At 38.9% G+C, this 23,483-nt stretch overlaps 1 protein-coding gene across 4 annotated transcripts in view; it reads left to right on the plus strand.

Annotated features, from left to right (window-relative positions):
* Positions 1-23,483, plus strand: part of srgap3 (SLIT-ROBO Rho GTPase activating protein 3) — an 85,347-nt gene that overhangs the window by 2,353 nt on the left and 59,511 nt on the right. For all 4 annotated transcript variants that reach the window (XM_024269502.2, XM_024269503.2, XM_024269504.2 and 1 more), the window contains exon 2: positions 19,278-19,473. In XM_024269502.2, the coding sequence (XP_024125270.1) occupies positions 19,278-19,473 (196 nt within the window). The remainder of the gene's footprint in view (positions 1-19,277; positions 19,474-23,483) is intronic.

Raw genomic sequence — 23,483 nt, forward strand, 5'->3', positions numbered from 1 at the left:
GGGAAAAGCTAGTTCGTCAAAAATGACTTAGGGACACCCAAACGTCAAAAAGTGACCCAGAGGGTCCTTGACCACGACTTGGTAGTGAGAATGTTTGTTTTTAACACGTTCTTGTGTCATTTTTCTCATGATGGAGGACACACATAAAGAGAATTAAGGTTAAAATAGTATTCCTCAGTATTTCTATATAAGCGTTGATCAGCAGCAGATGAATAAAGCTTGTAGCAGTGATGCTATGGTTGGTTGGCCACTTCTCCATTTGCATCCACGTGCAGACAAATTGATCCATGAAGGTCTTTGTTTTCCTTGTTTGAGCTGGAATCTGGATCAAAACTGAACATCTGGATAGCTCTGATAACAATCACCATTTTTGTCGCACCAGTAATGTTAGGTCAGGGATGTGAGGGGCTGTAAGCTAGTGGGAGAGAGTGTAGGATGTCAGGATGCAGGGGTGGGCTGTCCACGACTCAGAGGTGAATTTCTAATGAATTCTTGCCACTCTGCAGAAACTATGTCCGAGGTTTTACCTAAAAACAACATAATCATAGTTAAAAGACGACTACTTTGAGTGAAAGATCCGGACGATCACTGTAAACACAGACGGAATGTAGATATTTTGCACAAGCTTTTCCCAGAGCAGGACAGGGATTTAGTTTCAAAGCCGCGGATCCATTAACTCGATTCTCCATAGTTTTATGTTTAATGTTACACCTCAGGGGGGCTGAGTAGAGCACTGTGGGAGTCGTGTGTCCTTCTGGATCTCTGGATAATGATGAGGAAAACCAAAAACCACAGAGAAATAAATCCCTCTAGTTAGCATTCAGTCATACGTCTTTTTTACTTCTTGTGCTTTTGTCTCAGTGGTGTTGGGAGTCTAAGGAATAAATACATGTCTTAGTGTTTATATTCTATTGATAAAAAACGTGATTTATTAAGATTAGTACATCTGATGTAAAAAGGATGATTCGTAGAAAATAAGGCCTTTTCTAATTCACTGAACTGAAGAGCTCTGCTCCAGACTGACACCTCCTCACAACAATGGTGAAGCTGTGATTGGAGCAAGCACTAGTCAATGGTAATGATGTTCACTCTGGAAATTGCACCTGTCTCCTTCTGAGTTATTGCTCTACGGTTAATGTGCAGTCGGTGTGGCAGAAGGGGCCATGCCATCAGTGTCAACCGCTGGGTCATAACAGAAGACCAGATGGCTTTATTATGTATGAAGGCTCGTCTATGAACAAAGATGCTACTTTGAGCAAAACTAGAATTATTGGCAGTGTGTTGGTTTTGGCTCAGTGGGGATCCAGTTACCTTCAGATGACAGCAAATGTAATCCCTGCATCACGCCGTTAGAAACTACCACAATGAATTCCTGACAAGCTCTTGGGCCGGCTGTGGAGCCCAAGGTCTCTGAAGGACCCTGAGAGACAGGGTTCACTTTATTCAAGCTGTTCAGCTGGCTGATCCAGCATTAGCATGTCAATGGAGGAGAGCGCATGCACAGAATGGAGAGAAAGACTTGCAGAGGAGCGTGGACTCTGTTAAGCAGCTATCCACCATGTGGTTGCTGGACTGCAGCTCTGCCTCCTCCTGTGAGCCACTTTCACCGGCAGCTTGTGAAACGGGTTTAACCATCAGCAGCTGCTTGACATTTCCAATGCAAGCTTTGCAGATCAACCTGTAGTTTCTCCACGTCGTGCATGTGGGCTTTAAAGACTGAAGTGGGGAACAGCTTTTGTCAGAGGCGCAGGTGACAGATCATTGACTCCAAAGACTGAAATGTTGCTTTTTATTCACCTGGTTTAGCGTTCAAATATTGTTTCCATTTGATGGGCACCGCTGCATTTTCTGAAACCACGTTTTCGTCAACTATTTTGAGGATGGGTGGAGGCTGGCTGTATGTTTGTCAGCTGGCAGCATTTTCCGTTTACTACTAGATGAAGTTGGAAGTGTTAGAACCTGGATGAGCTTAAAGATCCACTCCAATGAAAAATGGGTTTTTAATCATTTTCTGAAAATGGAGGACATATATTCAGAACATAAATGTTAAAATTGCATTTCTGATTCATCTTTAAATATGGATCATATTTGCGATGTAGAAAATACCCTGGGCGGGCTACAATCTCCCCGTGAGGTCTCAGCAGCAGAGAGAGGAAGAGGTTGCTCTATTTCATCGGTCCGGCCCACAACTCAGATTTTCTAATGAACTTCTGCCATTCTACAAAAAGTGTCCTAGAAAATGACAGCTTTATGGCTAAAAATGACATAATCATAATTGGAAGATCCCTGGGAACATTTGTGCAAAAGATCAAAAGACGATCAGACTTTGATGACTGGATAAAAACTACCTGCGCTAATGCTAATAGAGATGGCTTAGCCTGTATGTCGGCTAACGTGATTTTGAGCTCCGTCAAATCGGCTTCAAATTTTTTCTTGGTGATTAAAGTTGCTTGTGAGCAACTTTGAAAGACTTTAAAAGCTGAAGAGTTGAGTAGAGCTGGAGACACACATCTCCTCGTGACCCGGAACCGAAAATTCTAAAGCTAAGTGCATACCTCATTAGAAATCAAATTTGCCATTAAAAAAAAATGCTAGCATGTTGCTAAAATATTGGCTAAATTCCCAAATAGGCTAAAAACCATGCCAAGTTAGACAAAAAACGTCAGCATGTTGCTAAAATATTAGCTAAACTTAGAAGTAGCTCAAAAACCTCAATAGATGCCAAATTAGCCAAAAAGTTAGCTTGTAGCCAAAGTATTGGCTACACTCTAACTTAGCCCAAAAATGTTAGCATGTTGTAAATATATTAGCTAAACTCCAAAGTAGCCCCAAAAACCTCAGTAGATGCCAAATTAGCCTAAAACGTTAGCATGTTGCTAAAATATTAGCTAAACTCAAGAACAGCCCTAAAACAGGATGGATTCTCCTCATTTTGGCAGCTCTGTAAATGAGTGTAGGGAGGGCACAGTTGATGGAAAAGGGTAAGTGTCCTCCAGATGTACAAATGATCAGCCGCCCACGGCAAACACGCACTTGAGGTGATGTTGAGGAGGAAGCTCCGCGTTAACACCTTTGTACTCTGGTTTCTGTTTGCACTTGTCTCTCTTGAGACTTCAGTGAGAACTTCCTGGCAGCGTGAGAGAAAGAGGGCTAAACTTAACCACTTTACTACATCACAAAGAGTATTTTTTTTATCACAATCACATTCTTGGTGATACATTTTTCTTTTGTGTTTGATAAAATGTCGTTTCTGTGAGAAAAAAAGATGCAAACAATTCAAAACACATTCAATAGTGTTTTAATAGTTCTATGCTTCACAGAAGTATTAATAAATCCTTAATCCTGGATTTGAATGTATTTGCAAAATGCTAAACATTTGGTAAACAATTAAAGTTATCGACCAAACGTAAAAGATAAGGATAATATAGCAGGAAAAAAGGTTTAAAAATCACCGGTGCGATTTAAACATCCTGTTCTTTAAGTTCTTTTTACCTCTTTGTAAGTTTAGAACCCTGTTGGTTATGGATTTTTCTGTGCAGCAATTATTATTCATGTGAAGAGAGGGTCACACTGAGTCATGGAGCAGCAAACCTGCTGCACAGAACATTTTGACAAAAGGAAATCAATGACTTGCCTTCATAGTTTCATCCACTTTGTTTGATTTCTAAGTTTAAAGCTTCGGTCAGCACACGTTGTCGTGTGTTCATGCTGAATAGTAATTGATAATCAACCTCAACAAAGCTGAGATTGTTCTAGCGCTTCATTCTCATCTTTAGTAAACAAAAAGCTAAATCTTCTAAGTAAAATCTTAACAGTAAGTTAGAGTTATGCTTGGAATTTAAGTCATTCATGTTTCGGAAAACCATCTAGAATGTTCTTTTCCTGGTCACACAGGTTCAGTAAATGTTTTCTCTGTAGTTTCTAATTGAGAAATCTGTTTTTTTTATAACCTAACAATGTAACCATTGACTGTATATGAGAGCTGGGCTGAATGAGTGTGATGTCATAGAAACTACTTTCATCTTTAATCAATTCCTATTTGCTAATGCTAATTTTTAGCAATACCGATCCCAGCATGTTGGGGCCAGACGACATCATTAATAGGGCTGGGTTGAAAAAATTGATTAATTGATTTGAATTAATTTGAGCTTAATAGATCAATAATCAATTCACTAAAGATATAAATCGATTTAGCACATAAAGTTAAAGTCCGCTAGCTTGATGTTCAATAGAATTGCCCATAGGGCGGCTAATGCTAACATTCATTTAACCAAAAAAATACATTGCTGACTAAATCTGAACATCTTTATTTACTGACAGGCATTCATTTTTAAATTCTTTTAAGGAAATAGTTTTAAAGTAACTATTTAAGGTCTAAAACTTCATTTTTTCCATCATAGTGTTGTCTTCTTCTTGAATAAAGTGTACTTCTATAGCGCGATCGCCACCTAGTGGCCAAACTGAAACGTTTAGAATGTTAATGATCTGAACATTTTAGTTAGAACTTCTCCTTTAGAGAATCCATGTAACACTGGATGATATTAACAATCTCATTGTTTCACTGATACATTTTAGAGTATGTGAACTAGATCAGATTATTATGTATTCAAATTAAATTGTAGATTGCTAATGTATTTCTAAACAAATGTGTATACATTTGTAAACTTAAAATTGAATTGAAGAATAGAAAGAAATCGGAATCGAATCGAATTCTTTCTGGAAATTATAAGCGATACCCAGCCCTAATCATTAAACAGTGATTGGTACGAGTCGATCTGAGTCCCCGTTTCTATGGCAACCTCTCTCGCCAATCAGGAGTGAGCTTGTTAAAAGTCCACACCCCTCCTACTTCAAAGGAGAATCTTTCAAACGTTTTAAACATTTGACGTGAGACCACTTACTTTCATTGAAGCCTCTGATTGATCAGTTTACAACTTGAATAACTTCCAATTAAGAAAAAATATTGTGAAAAAATAGGATTATTAGGAATATGTTAACCCTTGTGCTGCCCTAGGGATGCTTACAGTAAAAGTGGGGTCACCTGGACCCCATAAGATAGCACAAGGGTTAAAAAGGTATCAGAGCAACAATGGTGGTTCTGACAAACAGAAATACTAAGTAAAAGGAGTTTATTTCTTTATAGGAGTCTATGGGATTTTGACTCCTTGGAACCAGCTGGTACTTCCTGTTTGGAACACAAGGGGGGAGGAGTCACTAAGTCCAGTCTTCATGTTTCGAGAATAGAAACATCCTTGGTTAGCTTTCTTCTGCCCATCTGACATTTATACATACAGAGAGCAGTGTGTGTGTCCGCCTGCTCTCTATCAGCCGAAAGGTTCTTTTCTGAACTTTTGACTTTCCTCCAGTCGCCTTTAAACTTGAGATGATTAAAGCAGCTGCCAGTTCATCAGCAGAGGCTGTGAGTCTGTCTCACAAGTTTGCATGACATAATCAGCCTTTCATTAAGCGATGGCTGTGCCTGGCATACATTATCTTTAAACAGCCCAGAAAGCCTCGTCAGTTCGTGTCTCGGCATTCATAAAGGAAACAAAGCTCGATTTAGGCTTAAAGAAACCAGTTTGATTTCAAGGTTGTTTAGTGCCAGGCCCTGGGATGAACTGGCCATCGCATGTATCAACTTCTCATGTCTTTGCTAAAAGACTCAGAATCATCTTCCTCTGTGGTAGTTTAACACCACTAACTACTCTTTAACAAATCCATTCAGTGAGTGCAGTTTGCTTAGACTCAGACTTTAATGCTGCAAGCTGAATTTGGCCACTGAAGATGCTAGTGCTGATAGCTGAAAATGCTAAAATTGATAGCTAAAAATGCTGAGGGTGATAACTGAAATCGCTGACGCTTATCACCAGCTAAAATATTAGTTAAATGGCAAATTAACCTAGAAAACTGAAAAAAACCTAAGTTACCCAAAGTAGCTAGCATGTAGCCAAAATATTAGCTAAACTCCAAAATAGTCTAAAAAAAACAAAAAAATTCTAAATTAACCAAAACAGCTAGCATGCAGCTGAAATATTAGCTAAACTCCAAATTAGCCTGAAAAGTTGAAAGAAAGCCTAAATTACCCAAAGTAGCTAACGTGTAGCTGAAATATTAGCTAAACTCCAAAATTGCCTTAAAACAAAAACAAAAAGTCTAAATTAGCCAAAACAGCTAGCATGCAGCTGAAATATTAGCTAAGCACCAAATTATCCTGAAAAAAGGCTAAATTACCTAAAGTAGCTAGCATGTAGCCAAAATATTAGCTAAACTCCAAATAGCGTAAAAAGGAAAAAAAAGCCTGAATTTATCAAAACAGCTAGCATGCAGCTGAAATATTAGCTAAACTGCAAATTAGCCTAAAAAAATTGAAAAAAGACTAAATTACCCAAAATAGCTAGCATGTAGCCAAAATATTAGCTAAACCCCAAATAGCGTAAAAAGGAAAAAAAAGCCTGAATTTATCAAAACAGCTAGCATGCAGCTGAAATATTAGCTAAACTGCAAATTAGCCTAAAAAAATTGAAAAAAGACTAAATTACCCAAAATAGCTAGCTTGTAGCTGAAATATTAGCTGATCTCTTAAAAAACCTCAGTAAATACCAAAATAGTCCAAAAAGATAGCATAATGCTATTATAACTTTCAACTTTACTTCACTCTGACTCCATATAATATAAGCAACGACTAACCGACTATTAAATTAGTCATCGACTATTTTGATAGTCGATTAGTCGTCGATTAGTCGACTAATCAAGGCCTTATCAGACTTATTTACCTCGACCTAACGAGGTAATCAATCAAAATTCCAGCACATACACCACTCTCCTGACAGAAGCACGGCTGTTGAACGATGTCTGGGTGGAAATCTGACTCTGTTGCCTCGGGATATTTACGTTACAGAAAGGGAAATGATGAAAAGCTTGCTGTGAAGGCGGGATCCCTTGTCATATCAAAACTTAGACTTACTATCTGTCATTTTAGATCTTGGGTTTGAAAAGTAAAAACTAAAAATAGTCAGTATTATTTTTTAAAACATAAAACTTAAAGAACTACTTCCTTCTGAAAGACAGTAAACTGAACAAAGAAATTCAGAGTGTGGTATAAAACTAACTATAGAACCCGAAAAAGGTTGTTGTCTGATGGAGTTATTAGACTAGTTCTGTTTCAGATGCCCCAGCTGGGATTTGAACCGGGGCCTTCTTGCTGTGAGGCAAGAGCGCTGCCCACTGCACCACCATACAGCCACAGTAATAAAAAAAAAAAAAAACCCAAAGTCCTCAGTCCTCTCAGTACCCCTCCCCAAAAGGGCAGATCCCAGATGCCCAGAAACAAAACAAGTCTAGAAAACAGCCAGACGGATATGAGGAGCAAATTAGGTGGATGTGGCTTGACAGGACTTGATATGGCTGCTGGAAATCCTATCTGGCATGGCGTGGACCGCACTGGAATACCAGTGCAGCAAAAATGACCATCCTGGCTCCAAAGTGTTTTAGTCATTCTGTCAGGAATAGTTGGTGGAGGACCCAAACTCAGGGGACCGAGCAAGGTGGCAGAACAGTAAAACATTTAAAAAATTAACCGAAAAAAACCCAAAAAAAAAACGTCCTCACAGTACCCCTCCCCAATATGTAGATCCCAGATGCCCAGAAACAAAAAAATTACAGGAGAGGACAAAACAAAAACAAGTCTAGAAAACAAAAGTCAAACATTTCATAAATAAACCGAAACATGACAGAAAAAAATCAAACGGAAGTCCACAGTCCTCAAAAATTCTGTGATATATAAAATAATATAATTATGAAAGGAAATACCTGGAGCAAGATTTACAAGATTTGCACCGCTTTAACATTTCCCAGCAAATCTCTTCCAATTGTAGGAGGCGGACATGAAAAACAGCAGAAAAAGAAGCCCCTCCTCTCTTGTCCAGTGTGAATACCTTTGGCTAAACATGCATTGAAGAACGCGAGTCACATACCCAGTGTGAATGTAGCAGACGAAGTAATGTCTCTTAAACGTACTTAAGCCTTTAACACCTAAACGGTCACTGGTGACGCTTAAACATAAAATATTTAACATACTGTTATTTTCAAGTACTACCACAATCAACGTAATTCCAGTCGTTTTTGAAGGAGAAAAGCGGCGTGAGCTCACGCCGCTTTTCTCCTTCAAAAACGACTGGAATTACGTTGACCGTGGTAACGGTTGAAAACTTACAGCAAATCAAAGAACATAAACATTTATAAACACTTTTTGACCACACAACCCTGACATTCAGACACTCTTTACTTGAACAGAAACGTTGTTAGAAGTGTCTACATTTGTAATTGCGTCAAGTTTTCTTTTTTTATGAAACAAAAGTAGAATTTAGTTTCACTCAAATGTAGATTGATCTCTTTTGGTTGGAGCTGCTGGTGTCTGATCGCCTTCATTTCCTACTTTTCTCCATCTGTCGGGCGCATAACCTCTTCACTCCATGTGTCACTTGTCCGTATCCGTCAGAACGCCCCTCCCCTCCTCCAATCACCTACTCCCATGAGGCTGGTTCACGCCCATGTTGCTATGGCGACACATCTCAGCCTAGGCCTGCAGGCTGAATCCTCAATGCAGGAAATCATAGCAATGAAGGTGCGTTTGTAAAGCTTATTTTTGGGATTCATAAAGATTTTTCTAAAAGTACGAACAAGGCTGAATGTGGAGGGTTGTTCGTGGTGTTTTATTAGGTTTTTGTTTGTATTGATTGAGTGTATGAAGAGGTTAACGAGGTAATTATCAGCCGTGCATATTGTTCCTGTTTTAAGTGTCTCATTTTGATCTTTAGCTAAACGGATTGATCTTTAGATAAGCAGACAGAAGGTCCAATGAAAAATCCAATAAAGCAGCAGATAATTAGGAGAAGCGACACAGAAAGTGACGGCTGACATCTTGGTGAGCGAGGCTCCATCAGTTCATGTTTGCCCAGCTATTGATCCGTTTCTGCCCGTGTTTTGCTATCTTTGAGGCACGTGCTGCAGCTGTGCGGGTTAAAGCAGGACCGTTGGAGCTTTTGAGTCACTGCAGTTCCTTTGTGAGTCCAACAGAACACGAATCATTAGAGGATCAGTCTGGGGTCAGTTCAGAGGCTAAGACTTCTATCGTTACATGATGCAGAAGAATTGAGAGAATAATCTTAGGTGTACATAAAGACACATTTACAATCTTAGATTGCCTTAGATGCACCATGGCATGTACTTTTGGTATTTATAAACGTGTTGAGCAAAAATTGCCCCATAGGAAATAAATGAGAAATTTCTCAAATTCTTCAAAAACTTTGTGCACTTTGAAACTTCCACATACTTTCAGCTAGAGACTCCATTCAAACTTCAAACTGTTCAGCAACCACTGGAGTATTTTGAAATTTAGCTTTTATTTCAGCAACATGCTCGCTGTTATTCACTAATTTAGACAAAATGCTAAAATATTGGCAAAATTAGACATTTCTCCAGTTTTTTTAGGCTAAATTGGAGTTTAGCTAATATTTTAGCATTATTCTAGCAGTTTGGCAAAATTAGATTTTTTTCTCAGTTTTTTAGGACAATTTGGAAATTAGCTAACATTTTAGCATTATGCTAGCTGTTTTGATTAATTTAGTCATTTTTCCTTTTTTTTAAGGCTCATGTGGAGTTTAGCTAACATTTCAGCATTATGCTAGATGTTTTGGCAGATTTAAAAAGTTTTCCTTTTTTTGTGGCAAATTTGGCATTTAGGAAATATTTTAGCAAGCTTTTGGCTTTAGCATCCTCAGCTATCGGCTTCAGCATTTTAGCTAGCTAGCATTATGCTAGCTGTTTTTGCTAATTTAAACATTTTCTAGTTTTTAAGTTCATTTGGAGTTCAGCTAATATTTTAGCATTATGCTAGCTGTTTTGGCAAAAATTGATTTTTTTCCTCAGTTTTTTTAGGACAATGTGGAAATTAGCTAACATTTTAGCATTATGCTAGCTGTTTTGATTAATTTCGTCATTTTTCCTTTTTTTTAGGCTCATGTGGAGTTTAGCTAACATTTTAGCATTATGCTAGATGTTTTGGCAAAATTAAAAAGTTTGCCTTTTTTTGTGGCTAATTTGGCTTTTAGGAAATATTTTAGCAAGCTTTCGGCTTTAGCATCCTCAGCTATCGGCTTCAGCATTTTTAGCTAGCTAGCATTATGCTAGCTGTTTTCACTAATTTAAAAATTTTCTATTTTTTAAGTTCATTTAGAGTTCAGCTAATATTTTAGCATTATGCTAGCTGTTTTCGCTAATTTAAATATTTTCTATTTTTTAGGTTCATTTGGAGTTTAGCTAAAATTTCAGCATTATGCTAGCTTTTTGGATTATTTTAGACATTTTTCTATTTTTTTAGGCTCATCTGGTGTTTATCTAATATTTTGGTATTATTCTACCTGTTTTGGCAAAATTAGAAATTTTTCCCATTTGTTTTTTTTTAGGCCAATATGGAAATTAGCTAACAGTTCAGCATTTTGCTAGCTGTTTTGGCTAATTTAGACATGTCATTATGTTTTTAGGCTCATTTGGAGTTTAGTTAACATTTCGGCAATATGGTAGCTGTTCAGGCTAATTTAAACATTTTCTAGTTTTTAGGCTGTTAGAGTTTGGCTAATATTTTATCACTATGCTAGCTGTTTGGCTAATTTAGACATTTTTCCATTTTTTTTTTTTTTTTGCTCATTCTGAGTTTAGCTAATATTTTAACAATATGCTAGCTGTTTTAGCAAAACTATAAATTTTCCCATTTGTTTGACTAATTTGGCATGTATTTGGCATGTTTTAGCAAGCCTTTAAGCATTTTCAGCTATTAGCTTTTTTAGCTAGCTATCAGTTTCACATCTTCAGCAGCCACATTCAGTTTACAGCATTATTACTGGTAATGCCATATCAAGTTTAACATTTTCATTCAGTTAAAATATGTAGCAAAGTGTTGCTTTTAGGTCTTTTTCAAGTGGAATTCTGTGAAGTGATCCGTGATCCACCCTGATCCTCCTCAGCCTGACTTGATCTGCTGCTTTTAGGATGCTCTGCAGACGATCGCCGTCACTGCAGTTGTCACGTGACCCCTCCAGCAAACGTGCTGCAAACTCCTGCACCAGAGCTTTACTGACGGATCAAGAATTCGTTTTTTTATTACATGTTCACCTCTTAAATGTGTGTTTGCTCTTCAAATTTGAGGTGATATCTTGAAAGTTAAATATTGTTAAATTTTTTTTCTGAGACATTATTTTTGTTTGTTAAAGTTGCTTTCTCTCAGGTAGTTATTTGTCAGAGAAAAAAAATACAGATTTTAGACTAATATAGAACGAATGGACTCCTTAAGACTAGAACTAGTCATGAAAATGTTTCTATACATCCTGCACATTCATTAAAGGAGAAAGATGTCAAAGCCTCTCCAGGAGCCTGTCAGATTAATCCAGTTTGTGAGGCTTTTTTCTTTTTTTTAAAGAATGTATGTGGCGCCCAGCCAAACCTCACAACTTCTCTTGTAATCTTGCTAACAGAAGCAAGTGTTGGTTTGTGTACACGTGAGAGCTCTGGCCTCAACTCTGCCTGCTCAACACAAAAGTGGATTCAGAGGAGCCACTTATGCCTGCAAATGGAGAAGCAAAGAGTTAACACAAGAACATTTCTGCTGAAACCTTAAAGAAAAAAAAAACATCCCAAACTGGACATCTAAAGTCCCCTTATGACAATGTTTTTGTAATTCCACAACCTAAATGTCTTAAAAAGCCATTTTTCAAGTTGATCTGAAGCCACATTTTTATAAGAATCCCACACATGTTAAAAATAATAATAATAATAATTTTCCATCAGATAGGGACTTTAAATAACTTCAGCCTAAAACATCATGACAATAATCACAAAACCCACCTTTAATTACAAAAAAGCTGCAAAAAAGTTAGCTGGTTTTATTTTCCCAGTTAATTGGAACGGTAAGGCTAATTGTTGCTTCAGTTACAAACAAGTCATTTAAAAACAGACTGTTTGAATGCATGTGGTGGTAGAATTACCTTTTTTAAAGCGTAGTGTTGCTAGTTTGCCTCAAAGCATATTTTAAATTTTGAAAAATGTCACCCTAAAGATTTTGAAATTTTTTGAACCTTCAATTCCTGTGTAGCAGCTCTACAGTCGACTTTACAAAGATAAGGCGCCACACAAGATAAAAATAAGCCTGAACTCGTGTTAGAAAGGAAGAACGATCCAAACCGTTCACTGATTAGAAATATGAAGTTCTGACAATCAGATGGACTCTTGATGACCTTTGAAGACGATTTTATTAGACAAGTTTGGAAACAAAATTAGCCTTTATGAATCATGGTTGTGTGACCTGTGCTGACCTACTCTAAATACAGTTTAATACTAAAACAAATTTTATCTTGAGTTCTAGAAACTGCCAAACCAGAGTTTTTTTCTACGTTACTACAGCCTTAATGGGCAGACTGGGCTCGAGTCTACGAGGGAAACCAGAAAAGGGACCAAAACAAAAACTGGACACCAGTGAGAAAAAGGAACACAGTTTATTAAATACGGGAAAAGAAACTGTCTTGAAAAGCAAGAGGGGGAAACAATTGGTGTGCTAGTTAAAACAAAAAGACAAACCAAAAGGGAATTGGAACCTTGACCAAACATAAAATAAGTCAGGGAGACTGCTGACCCAGTCATGTCGACCGTTGGAGTCAGCAGCTCCCTGCTAATGGCTGCCAAACCAAAACTACTTAAAAAAAAAAAAGGCTAAGACTAAGACTACCAAGGTCCAACCCCAAACTAAAATAACAAAACCCAGCAGACTAAGACTGCTGAGGACAAAGAGGGAAAAGAAGAACAAAATAGACCAGCATCACACCAACTAAAACCTCAGCCTACTCCCTCAGTCTGCTCTTTCAGCCTGCCCCTCAGGCTGCTCCCTCAGCCTGCCCCCTCAGCCTGCTCCCTCAGCCTGCTCCCTCAGCCTGCCCCTCAGCCTGCTGCCTGCTCCCTCACCCTGCTCCCTAAGCCTGCCCCCTCAGCCTGCTCCTCAGCCTGCTCCTCAGCCTGCCCCCTCAGCCTGCTCCCTCAGCCTGCCCCTCAACCTGCTCCCTCAGCCTGCTCCCTCAGCCTGCCCCTCAGCCTGCTCCCTCAGCCTGCCCCTCAACATGCTCCCCAGCCTGCTCCTCAGCCTGCCCCCTCAGCCTGCTCCCTCAGCCTGCCCCCTCAGCCTGCTCCCTCAGCCTGCTCCCTCAGCCTGCCTTTGTTTGACCTCCTCTGTCTTAAATAGCCAGCATGGGCCAATCAAGGCACATTGGCCACACCTACCAGGCGAGCAGAAGGACTGAACAGAAAAAGGTCCAGCTGTAGCAGCAGAATGTTACATGTTTTCAGATTTGTTTGGCCTTCGGCTTTAGCGTTTACTTTGTATTTATTTAATTGACCCCACATGGGAAGTCTTTTTTTTCCACTGATCACAGACGATGAGGAAGCCGAGGTCAAACCAATCACGGTACCCCAACAGTCAAGAGGTGAAGCTCCACTGCACACAGACTTCAACCACTGACCTTCTGTAAACCAGAACCTGATCCTCCACTGCTGTCGAGGCAGGTTAAACAAAACCTGAGAGGCACTGAGGCACCACATCTGTTAGTCATTTTCTTGCCATTGGCTGGTGAGGGAGCAAACAGGAAGTCAGACGGATCAGCCAGAGGAAGTCTCCAGTGCAGATGCTCTGAAGCAGAGGAATGGGAGAACAAAAACGCTCTGAAAAGTGTGAAACACAAACCTTAGCAAAGGCGGGTTTAGTTCACTTTGTGCTGCAGAACTGTCAGTCAGTGCATGTCTGCAGGAGAAGGTTTGACAGGCAGTGAGGAGTGTCATTTCATCCTCCATAAATTCACTCATAAACGGCTTTTTACAACCCTCAGATTTGACTAAAATCCTAATAATCACGGTTTTTGTCTGTTTAGACAGGGAAAGGTCAAATCTTCAACATCCTCCCATTGTTTTCAGCATTTTCCTTTTCCCGTCCTACAAGGACACTCGTGTCCAGATAGCTTTTAATTCCTGTCCAGTAATGGTGCAGAACAAATGACATAGTGGAACAGGTGTACAGTTTACAGGAACCGATGTAGTAATGATGATGAAAAGAGTGGTGATGAATGAAAAGCTCCTGTAATGAATATCTTATGATGAAGCTGTCGCGAACACTAATAAAATGTGAGATGATCTGGAATTCATGTGTGTTTAAGCTGCACTGCTCATGCAATCAGTATTTACTCACACAACTCTCAGATTTATTTCTATTTTATCTCATTTCTTTTTATATTAAAACTGTTTTTTTAGCCGTTTCTGATGTAAATAATCTGAATAAATACATTAAAACCAAAAGGTGAGTCAGACGATTCAAAATTAATCATTTTTAAATTGATGATAAAACTGTCTCAACAAATTAAACTTATCACATTTTTTCAAAACCAGCGTTTGTCGATAAATGTTCAGAACTCTTTTTTTCCAAATCGTCCCAATTTTGTCCCATTTAAGCTTCTTTGTTTCTTTAATGACACAGGGGGCTATTAGTGTAATAATTTTTCATTTTTTTTTAGCAACTTCTCTGTCAATCATTCTGTCTAATTTCTCTTTGTATTAAGAACTTCAATTTAACTTGGGCTTCAGCTGCTTGGATGATGTGAACGTAATGGATCACTTTGTTGAATTGTAAAAAAAACTCTAGAGATGTTTATTCATTTAAAGAAAATCACTTTTCTGAAAGTATTAAAATACTTTAAAGGGTAAACAAACAGTAAATCAACGAATAGTCGTCATTTTTACGTCACCGTGGCTACCGTTCCGTACGGACTACGGATTATCCACGATCCATTTCACCCCTGGTATTTAGGCTGAGCACTGTTTAGTGCGAAGTCTTGTTTGTGCCTCTCTGCCTGCATCACTGAGCGTTCCCATCCTGACCTGATCTTCTGCTTTGTCCTCAGCTCTGATTGTTTGCCGCCTGCCCCGACCCTCGCCTGGACCATGACCTCTCTGGTTGTTCTCTAATGTCAGAAAAATGAACATGTTTAAACTCCAAAAACAGTTTTTATTGCAGTGGGTCTTTAAGTAAGTTACATGAAATATAATCAAGCATAAATTATTTCTACAGAGAAAGTATATACAGAAGCGTTTGAATTTTTAAAGTTGGAATCTTATTTCTGTAAAATTGCTTCACGACAATAATAGAAATCAGAAAAAGTCCCACTGCAAGAATAATGTGTGTTTTTGTTCAGTTTACTGAAAGATAAACAGACGTCGTTTTTCTGCAGGCGCTGATTCAAATACTTCCTGCTCAGAGATGGAAATGAACCACAGAGGGCTCCCCTCGTTCCTGAATAAACCACACTGAATGAATCTCCTCAAAGAGCTGGGAACACTTAGCCAACAATTGCTCACGGTTTCTTAGAGGGAAGGGCACACTCCTGGCGTGCGTGACCTATTTTTCTGTCACATTTGTCAAAAAAAGACGACTGGCGGTTCCAAAATCCCTTTTTGTGAGAGATTGTTCTTCAAAGTGGGTTCTGTCTTTCAACCGTGTCACTTTTTCCTCTGGCGATTCTCATGGCGTTCCTACCTTAGACTATAAAAACAAAACATTTCAATAAAGAATAAATCACACGTTGCATGTCTGGCAGCAGTCTTGACAGAGCTGAAGCAGGAGAGCGCTGTGTGGTTTAGATCTCCAAAGGGAGCTCTAAGTAAAATGGGGGGTGGAGAGAAAAGCAGGCCCCCCTGGATAAAGAGGAGGGCTGGGACAATGGTTAACCACAGAGTGAAGCCTGCCGTTTAGGGCTGAGAGCGGCGGCACGACATCACAAAGGCTTCCTCGCTCCAGAGTATTTGGTCCCACAGCAGTCAGCGCCACGACGAACTCCCGGCTGACCGAATTACAGCCCGAGCCGCACGAAAACACAGCATTTGTGGTTTGACCAGTCATTGTGGAGTTCAGCTGCCTATAGAAATGTCATCCTCGGGTTTTTTGGGGGGAGGATGACTTATGTGATGTTGAACATTGGTGCAATTTTCTTCAGGAATGTTTTGTTTTTTTCTTTAGTAAGAGACAAAAACACCATGAATATCAGCTTTCTGGTGTACAAAAAGCCAGCTAGCATTCTGCAGTGGAGCTCATTACCATTCCATTCCACAGTGGCACTCGCTAGCTTACTAGACTGGAGCTCACTAGCATGCTACAGAAGAGCTCGCTAGCATGCTACAGAAGAGCTCAGTAGCATGCTAGAGTGGAGCTCACTAGCATGCTACAGAAAAGGTCTCTAGAATGTTAAAGTGGAGCTCACTAGCATGCTACATCGGACCTCGTTAGTTGGCTACAGTGGAGCTCGCTAGCATGCTACAGTGGAGCTCATTAGCTTGCTACAGTGGAGCCCGCTAGCATGCTACGGCAGAGCTAGCTACCTTGCAACAGCAGAGCTTGTTAGCATGCTAAAGCAGAGCTCGCTAGCATGCTACAGAAGAGCTCGCCAGCTTGCTGCAGTGAAGCTCGTTAGCTTGCTGCAGTGGAGCTTGTTAGCATGCTACACTGGATCTTGCTAGTTGACTACAGCGGAGCTCACTAGCTCGCTACAGCAGAGGTAGGTAACTTGCCAAAGCAGAGCTCATTAGCATGCTACAGAAAAGGTCTCTAGAATGTTAAAGTGGAGCTCACTAGCTTGCTTCATCGGAACTCGTTAGTTGGCTACAGTGGAGTCAGCTAGCATGCTACAGTGGAGCTAGCTAACTTGCAACAGCAGAGCTTGTTAGCATGCTAAAGCAGAGCTCGCTAGTATGCTACAGCAGAGCTAGCTAACTTGCAATAGCAGAGCTTGTTGGCATGCTAAAGCAGAGCTCACTGGCATGCTACAGAAGAGCTTGCTAGCATGCTACGGAAGAGCTCGCTAGCATGTTACAGTGGAGCTCATTAGCATGCTGCAGTGTATCTTGTTAGCATGCCACAGTGGAGCTTGTTAGCTTGCCAAAGGGGAGCTTGCTAGCATGCTTCAGTGGAGCTTGGTAGCTCGCTATAGCAGAGCTAGCTAGTTCGCTACAGCAGAGTCACTATCTTGCTACAGCGGAGCTCGCTAGCAAGCTCTGCTGTCCACCGGGCAGCTGACTAGAGTAGCGAGCTAACCCACTGAATCCCGGACAAACCCTTTCAGGCCCACATTTTCTGCCCACTTTTAAACCACTTAGCCGTGCTGGCTGCATGAATATTGTCTATTTTCTGTATCATCTGCACAGCTTTTGTGTGTTCCAGTTAAGCCTCACCTGAAGCTACCTACTGCCCACCTAGTTTCCTGCCTTTATTTTTCTCCATTCACCCCACCTGATAAAAATATCTAATCCGATTGAACCCCGAGGCCCAACGTACTCCAAGAACGACCAAAAGGAGAAGAGCGATTCCTCAGAAAAACGCTGAACACACACAGACACTGTGGTTAATCAAACCTTTAAATCACGTCTTCTTTCTGCTTCTTCTGTATTTTCTGATCAGGGAAGAATAGATGCAGTTTCGTTCTCGAGGTTTTTCTTCCACTTGTGAAGTGACAGCACTCTCTCTGTACCCATTCCTCACACAATGTTCTGTTCTGTGCCGCAGAACAGGCCTTTGTCTCTCCGTGAGTCGAGCCGATGCTGATGACAGCACCGCGAGAAACGGAATCGAGTTTCCCTGGCAGCTCTCAAGGGCGTTGAGATGTGGAGTCTGCCTGGGAGAGCGGGCTTCCTCTTTAGGAGAAGTGCTTCTCGATGTGGGGGGAGTGCATTACTTCCTCGTTAAATCGGTTTTGTCGTGCTTTAAATCCAAACCGGGGACGTTTATGAGAGGTCACACCCTCGGGTCAGCTTAGCTCGGAGCCTCAGTCGTCACAATCAGTGTCAGATAACTCATTTTTTGTCTTTACTGATTGGAAATTCTGCAGAGGATTTTATGATTCTGGAAAAAGTGTTGTGACTTTAAAAGGCTAAAGGCCAAATTCTACAGTCAAAACGTCTCATCCTGATCATGAGGGGTTTCTGCTTGATTCCTCCTCCTGATTTTCTTCCTTTTGGTATTTCACCTCATCCCTGAGTCACAATTGCCCTTATAGGTGGTAATGGGCTGTTTGTGGACACGGCAACTCATTGAAATGAGGTTGAATGAATGACTGCAGGCTCATTTATACAACTTTGAACGTATTACACATTGATTCTCACTCTGTTTTCCTGACATAGACCAGGAGTGTCAAACTCAATCACACACGGGGCCAAAATCCAAAATTATTCATAATTATGTTAAAAAGTTATGGTTTTAAAGTTTTAAAAATTGGCATTTTGCTATCACTATTGACTATTTTGGCATTTACTACGTTTTTTATGCTATTTTAGCTAATATTTTAGCTACATGCTAGCTGTTTTAGCTAATTTAGACTTATCTTTTTACATTTTTTAAGCTGTTTTGGAGTAGGCTAATATTTACAAACTGTTTTGGCTAATTCAGGCTCTTTAAGTTTCTTAGGTTATTTTGAAGTTTAGCTAACATTTCAGCTACTTGCTAGCTGTTTTGGATAACCTAAGTTTAAGTTCATATTTATGTTAAAAAGTTACAATTTTAAACTTTTAAAAAATGTCGTTCTAGAGTCTTCAACAAATGTTTATCCTGTTCGACCTGCGACATAAGGTGTGGTTTAGATTTTGGCCTGTTGTGCAAATGAGTTTGATACCCCTGATTTACATTATTCTACAAATTACTTATAGAATATAAACGAACCATTTGGGCTGGGTTGATCAAATCGATTAATCGATCTGAATTGATCTAAACTTAAAGAAATCAATAATCGATCCATAAAAATAGAGATCGATCTAACGCATAAAGCTAAAGTCGACTAGCTTGATGCTAAAGTTGAATTGAACTTCCCATAGGACGGCTAATGCTAACCCTCGGTGGACCTAAACATACATTACTGACTAAATTAACTTCTTTATAAACTCACTGGTATAAATTCTCCAAACTATTTCAAGAAAATCATTTTTAAAGTAACATTTATCGTCTAAAACATCGTTTTTTTGTTCATACATTCTTCTTCTTCTGGAATAAGGTGTAATGCTATAGCGCGATCGCCACCTAGTGGCCAAACTGAAACGTCCTCCAGGAGAAGCAGAACAATGTTTACAGTGTTCATGACCTGAACACTTTTGTTGGAGCTTCTCTGGAGGTCACCGTTGACTCCTGCCCTTCTTCTTTTGTGTTTGATGACCAGAGATCCGTAACCAGCTGGTGGAGCAGTTCAAATGCTTGGAGCAGCAGTCCGAGTCCCGGATCCAGCTGCTGCAGGATCTGCAGGAATTCTTCCGCCGCAAAGCTGAGATCGAGCTGGAATACTCCCGCAGCCTGGAGAAGCTGGCTGAGAGGTTCTCCTCCAAGATCCGCAGCTCCAGAGAGCACCAGCAGTTCAAGTGAGTGACCGAGCGCATGAATCCACCGCTGGCATGACGTCATCTACAGAACGTCTTCACACAGTTTTATAGCATTCAGAAGCACGGCCACATCTGCTTTTCTGTTTTACTGTGAAAACCTTTCGGTGTTTACAGTCAAGTTTCAAGCTGGCTGGACTTTTTTCTTTTTCTTTCTTTTTTCTAAAAAACTCTTAGGCTTTTAATAAAAGACTTTCCTCTTCAATGTTTATAGTTTGACTTCCAGACTTAAACCTCTGATTTTTTTTATTACTGAATGTTGCTGCAAGTCACTTTTTCAAACAGAAGAATAGATACCAGATAACAGAGAATCATTTGAAAAAATCTCTTAATATTTTAGTATTTTCAGTGCAATACTCTGTTTAAATATTATTGATTTTAATTCAATAAACCTAAACCTATGGGGTCAAATCAGGATTAGCTTAGAGTGAACGAAAAAACTGATTGAAAATTTAAAAAACGTAATTGTAACTTAGAAAAAATAGAAACATTAAAATACAAGACATTGTAAATAAAAAAAAAAACATTGAAAATTTGAAAAAAAGGAAAACTTGAAATACAATTTGAACATTTTAGCAATATATTATAATAATAAAAAAACTGAAAACTTGAATTTAAAAAACTATAAATGTAAAATTACCAATTGAAAAATGATGTATCCATTATTAAAAGCTGCTGTTTCAACTTTTTTTCTTTGCTTTTCTAAATGTTTACTTTCAGTTCTCTGTCTTCAGTTTCAATTCAGAGTTTTTAGGTTTTCTCTGCCGAGCTGGGGGCGGGGCTTTGAGCTCCTTGGCTTTGAGAAACGAATGAGAAACTGAAAATAAAGGAAAAGTCGAAAGTAAAAATAAACGTTTCTTTTTTCAAGTGGTAACAGTTTTAGCCTTTTCATTCAAGTTTCAAATTTTCAATATTATTTTTAAACATTTTCAATAAGTATTTCAAGTTTTGTAATTTCGAGTTTGAAACAGCTTTGATATTTTCTTTTTATTTTTTATTTTTAATTCCTGTTTTTCAAATTTTCCATCTTGTTTTTCATTCACTTTAAGCTAATTTTGATTAGACCCCATACAAAATACACACGAGCTAACCATAGGAGCCGGTGGTCGAACTTCCTGTTGGAGGTTTGGGGGAGGGGCTTCTTGCTGTGGGTTAGAGATGTGGACCTTATGGTTCAGTCCCTGTCAGAAGGGTGTGAAATGTGGGCGTGGCACATGACCAGGACCACCTTCAGTTAACCCCCCAATGGTGAACTTGACCCCAGCTGGTCTAGTTGAGCTGATCGGAGGCCAAAGAAAAGTCTGTGGTGGAATAGAACATTGAGGAAGTGTGAATGAGTTGCTCACAAATCACCTCTTTAGAAAAAAAAATATCTACACAAGTAACTAATTTTTACTGTGCATAAAATTGAGTTACAAAGACACGCCGGTACTTGAAAGTTATGAAACGCATATATAAATGTTATTTCATGTAAAATATTACATAAACTTGAAAGTAAAAACCAGGAAGTTTAACCCTTTAACTCCAGAGCTCCAGTGTTTAAGTTCTTTGATTTACTGTAACTTTTCAACCATTAACACGATAATTCCAGCAGATTCTGAAGGAGAAAAGCGGCCAATCACGAGCTCGGGATCATCCAAGAAGAGACTAGAGTTGTCAGAGTCCAGGTGAGGGTCAGGGCAGGCAGCAATCAGATATAAAGCAGGGTCAGAAACAGAAGATCAGGTTCAGATAGAAACGCTCAGTAATGCAGACAGAGAGGCACAAACCATACTTCACACTGAGTGAGGCTCCGTTTGGTGCTTAAGTGTCCGGTGGGTGATTAGCCACTGAGAGACAGCTGAGCAGCATCTAGGATCTGTGCGCTGGGGTTGCTGGGAGATGTAGTGCAGTCAGTACTCTGGAGAAAACTCCCACCGGTGACCAGAGGGGGAGACAGAGCTCTGACTCCTGACAATTAGATATCAATTAATCCGATTCTAATGTCAAAACTTTGTTTTTTTAATAGAATCAAAGTCATGGTTGAGATAAAGTAATATGAGTGTGTGTTTAGGAGAGCAGAACATAGAGGTTTTGACATATGACTATTAGAAAATAAAAATTGTCCCATCAAAATCTTCAGATTACAGGTGAACGGCACTCTTGATTTTTTTTTTTTTTTTTTTTTTTTGGTATACTTGCCAGCAAACCACCAGACATTGTCCATAACTTTACAGTAGCAACAATATAGCTGTTGTTACTTTTGAAACCACACAAAAAGACAATTACAACAGCAAAGATTAGTCTTCTCAGCAGATTCCTTTGAAGCTTGAGCATCACAGATTACCTGCCAGGTGCAGACGTCTTCACTGTAACCATACAGGAAACGTGGGTGGCACGCTGCAGACCACCACATCATGAAAGCATGAGTCAACCTCAATTGTTGTTCCCTGACACTCATAATGCACCAAAAAAACTTTGGAGCCCCACTTTGTGCAGTCAGCCTAAAACCTAGTCGACCACAAATCTCAACTAAAAAAGTTGCTCTACCTGTGATAATGCTTGTGAATGTTTTTTGCTGAAATTGGTCGCTGAATATGCGGAAGATCTTTGCTCGAAATGCTGAAGAAATTTACTATATTTTCTGAAAATGCTAAAGCTTTTTGCTAAAGTTGCTAAAGGAATTAAACATTGCAGAAATTGCAGAGAGTGGACAAATAATTCAAAAAGTTTCTTTAAAAAAATTACAAAATAATTAAAAATATGTAAAAATATGAACTCTAGATTCCAAATTAGCAAAAAAAAAAGTGAGCAATTTGCTAAAATGTTAGCTTAATTCCAAAAAAGCCCCCAAATCCTTAGTAGGTGCCAAATTGGCCAAAAAAAAAATAATAAAATTGCACATTGCTAAGATACTAGCTTTACTCCTAATTAGCTTAAAATCCTCGTTGTATGCCAGAATAGCTAAAAAAAAACTAGCACATTGCCAAGATACTATCTTAACTTAGAATTAGCCTTAGAAACCTCAGTATATGCCAAAAAGGCTAACATATTGCTAAAATACCAGCTTAGCTCCTAATTAGCTCAAAAATCCTCAGTAGATGCAACATTAGTCAAAGGAGCTAGCACGTTGCTAAAATATTAACTTAACTCCTAATTAGCTCAAAAATCCTCAGTAGGTTTAGCATAAAATGCTAGCATGTTGCTAAAATATTAGCTTAACTCAGAATAAGCCCCAAAAAACCTTAGTAAATGACAAATTAACCACAATAAAACTAGCATGTTGCTAAAATATTAGCTTAACTCTGAATTAGCAAAAAAAAACAGTAGTAAATGCCAAATTAGGCAAAAAAATAACATGTTGCTCAAATACTAGCTCAACTCAGCATTAAAAAAATTAAAAAACTCATTAGGTGTTAAATTATCCAAATACGTTAGCATATTGCTCAAAGATTATCTAAACTCAAAATTAGCCCTGTAAGCCTCAGTAGCATGAATGTCCTTAAGATGCTGAACGTTTTGATCCCAATATTACAAACGTTTTAAAATGCACAAATAATTTGATGAATTTTGTGGGAAAAAAAACGCAAAAATTGCGTAAAATCGTAAAAAAAAATTGTGTAAAATGTAGTTAGGTGTCAATAATTGTGCGAAATGTAACAATACCAAAAGTACAAGCATGAATTTCTAGAACATGCTGAATGTTTTTAATTTAAAATTCCCATTCATTTCAATGGGGCTTAAATTGCATAAATTGCACAATATCTTAAAAATGTTAAGATTTACAAAAAACAAAAATACAAGCAATAAACAAGCTGAACGTTTTTATGCCAAGTTTGCAGAAATTGCTGAAAGTGTGATTGTGGAAAAAAAAAATAATAATGAGAACGAGAAACAGAATGACTATAGTGTGAATGCATTGAAGCATTCTCAGCTTTCATTGTGTTTAGAGCTACTTAAGTTAAGTCAACGGAAAACCACCAAAATAGCGAATGGGTCTGGGCAGGAGAAAC

This window comes from Oryzias melastigma, linkage group LG5, assembly GCF_002922805.2.
Source record: "Oryzias melastigma strain HK-1 linkage group LG5, ASM292280v2, whole genome shotgun sequence".
Classification (NCBI taxonomy): Eukaryota; Metazoa; Chordata; class Actinopteri; order Beloniformes; family Adrianichthyidae; genus Oryzias; species Oryzias melastigma.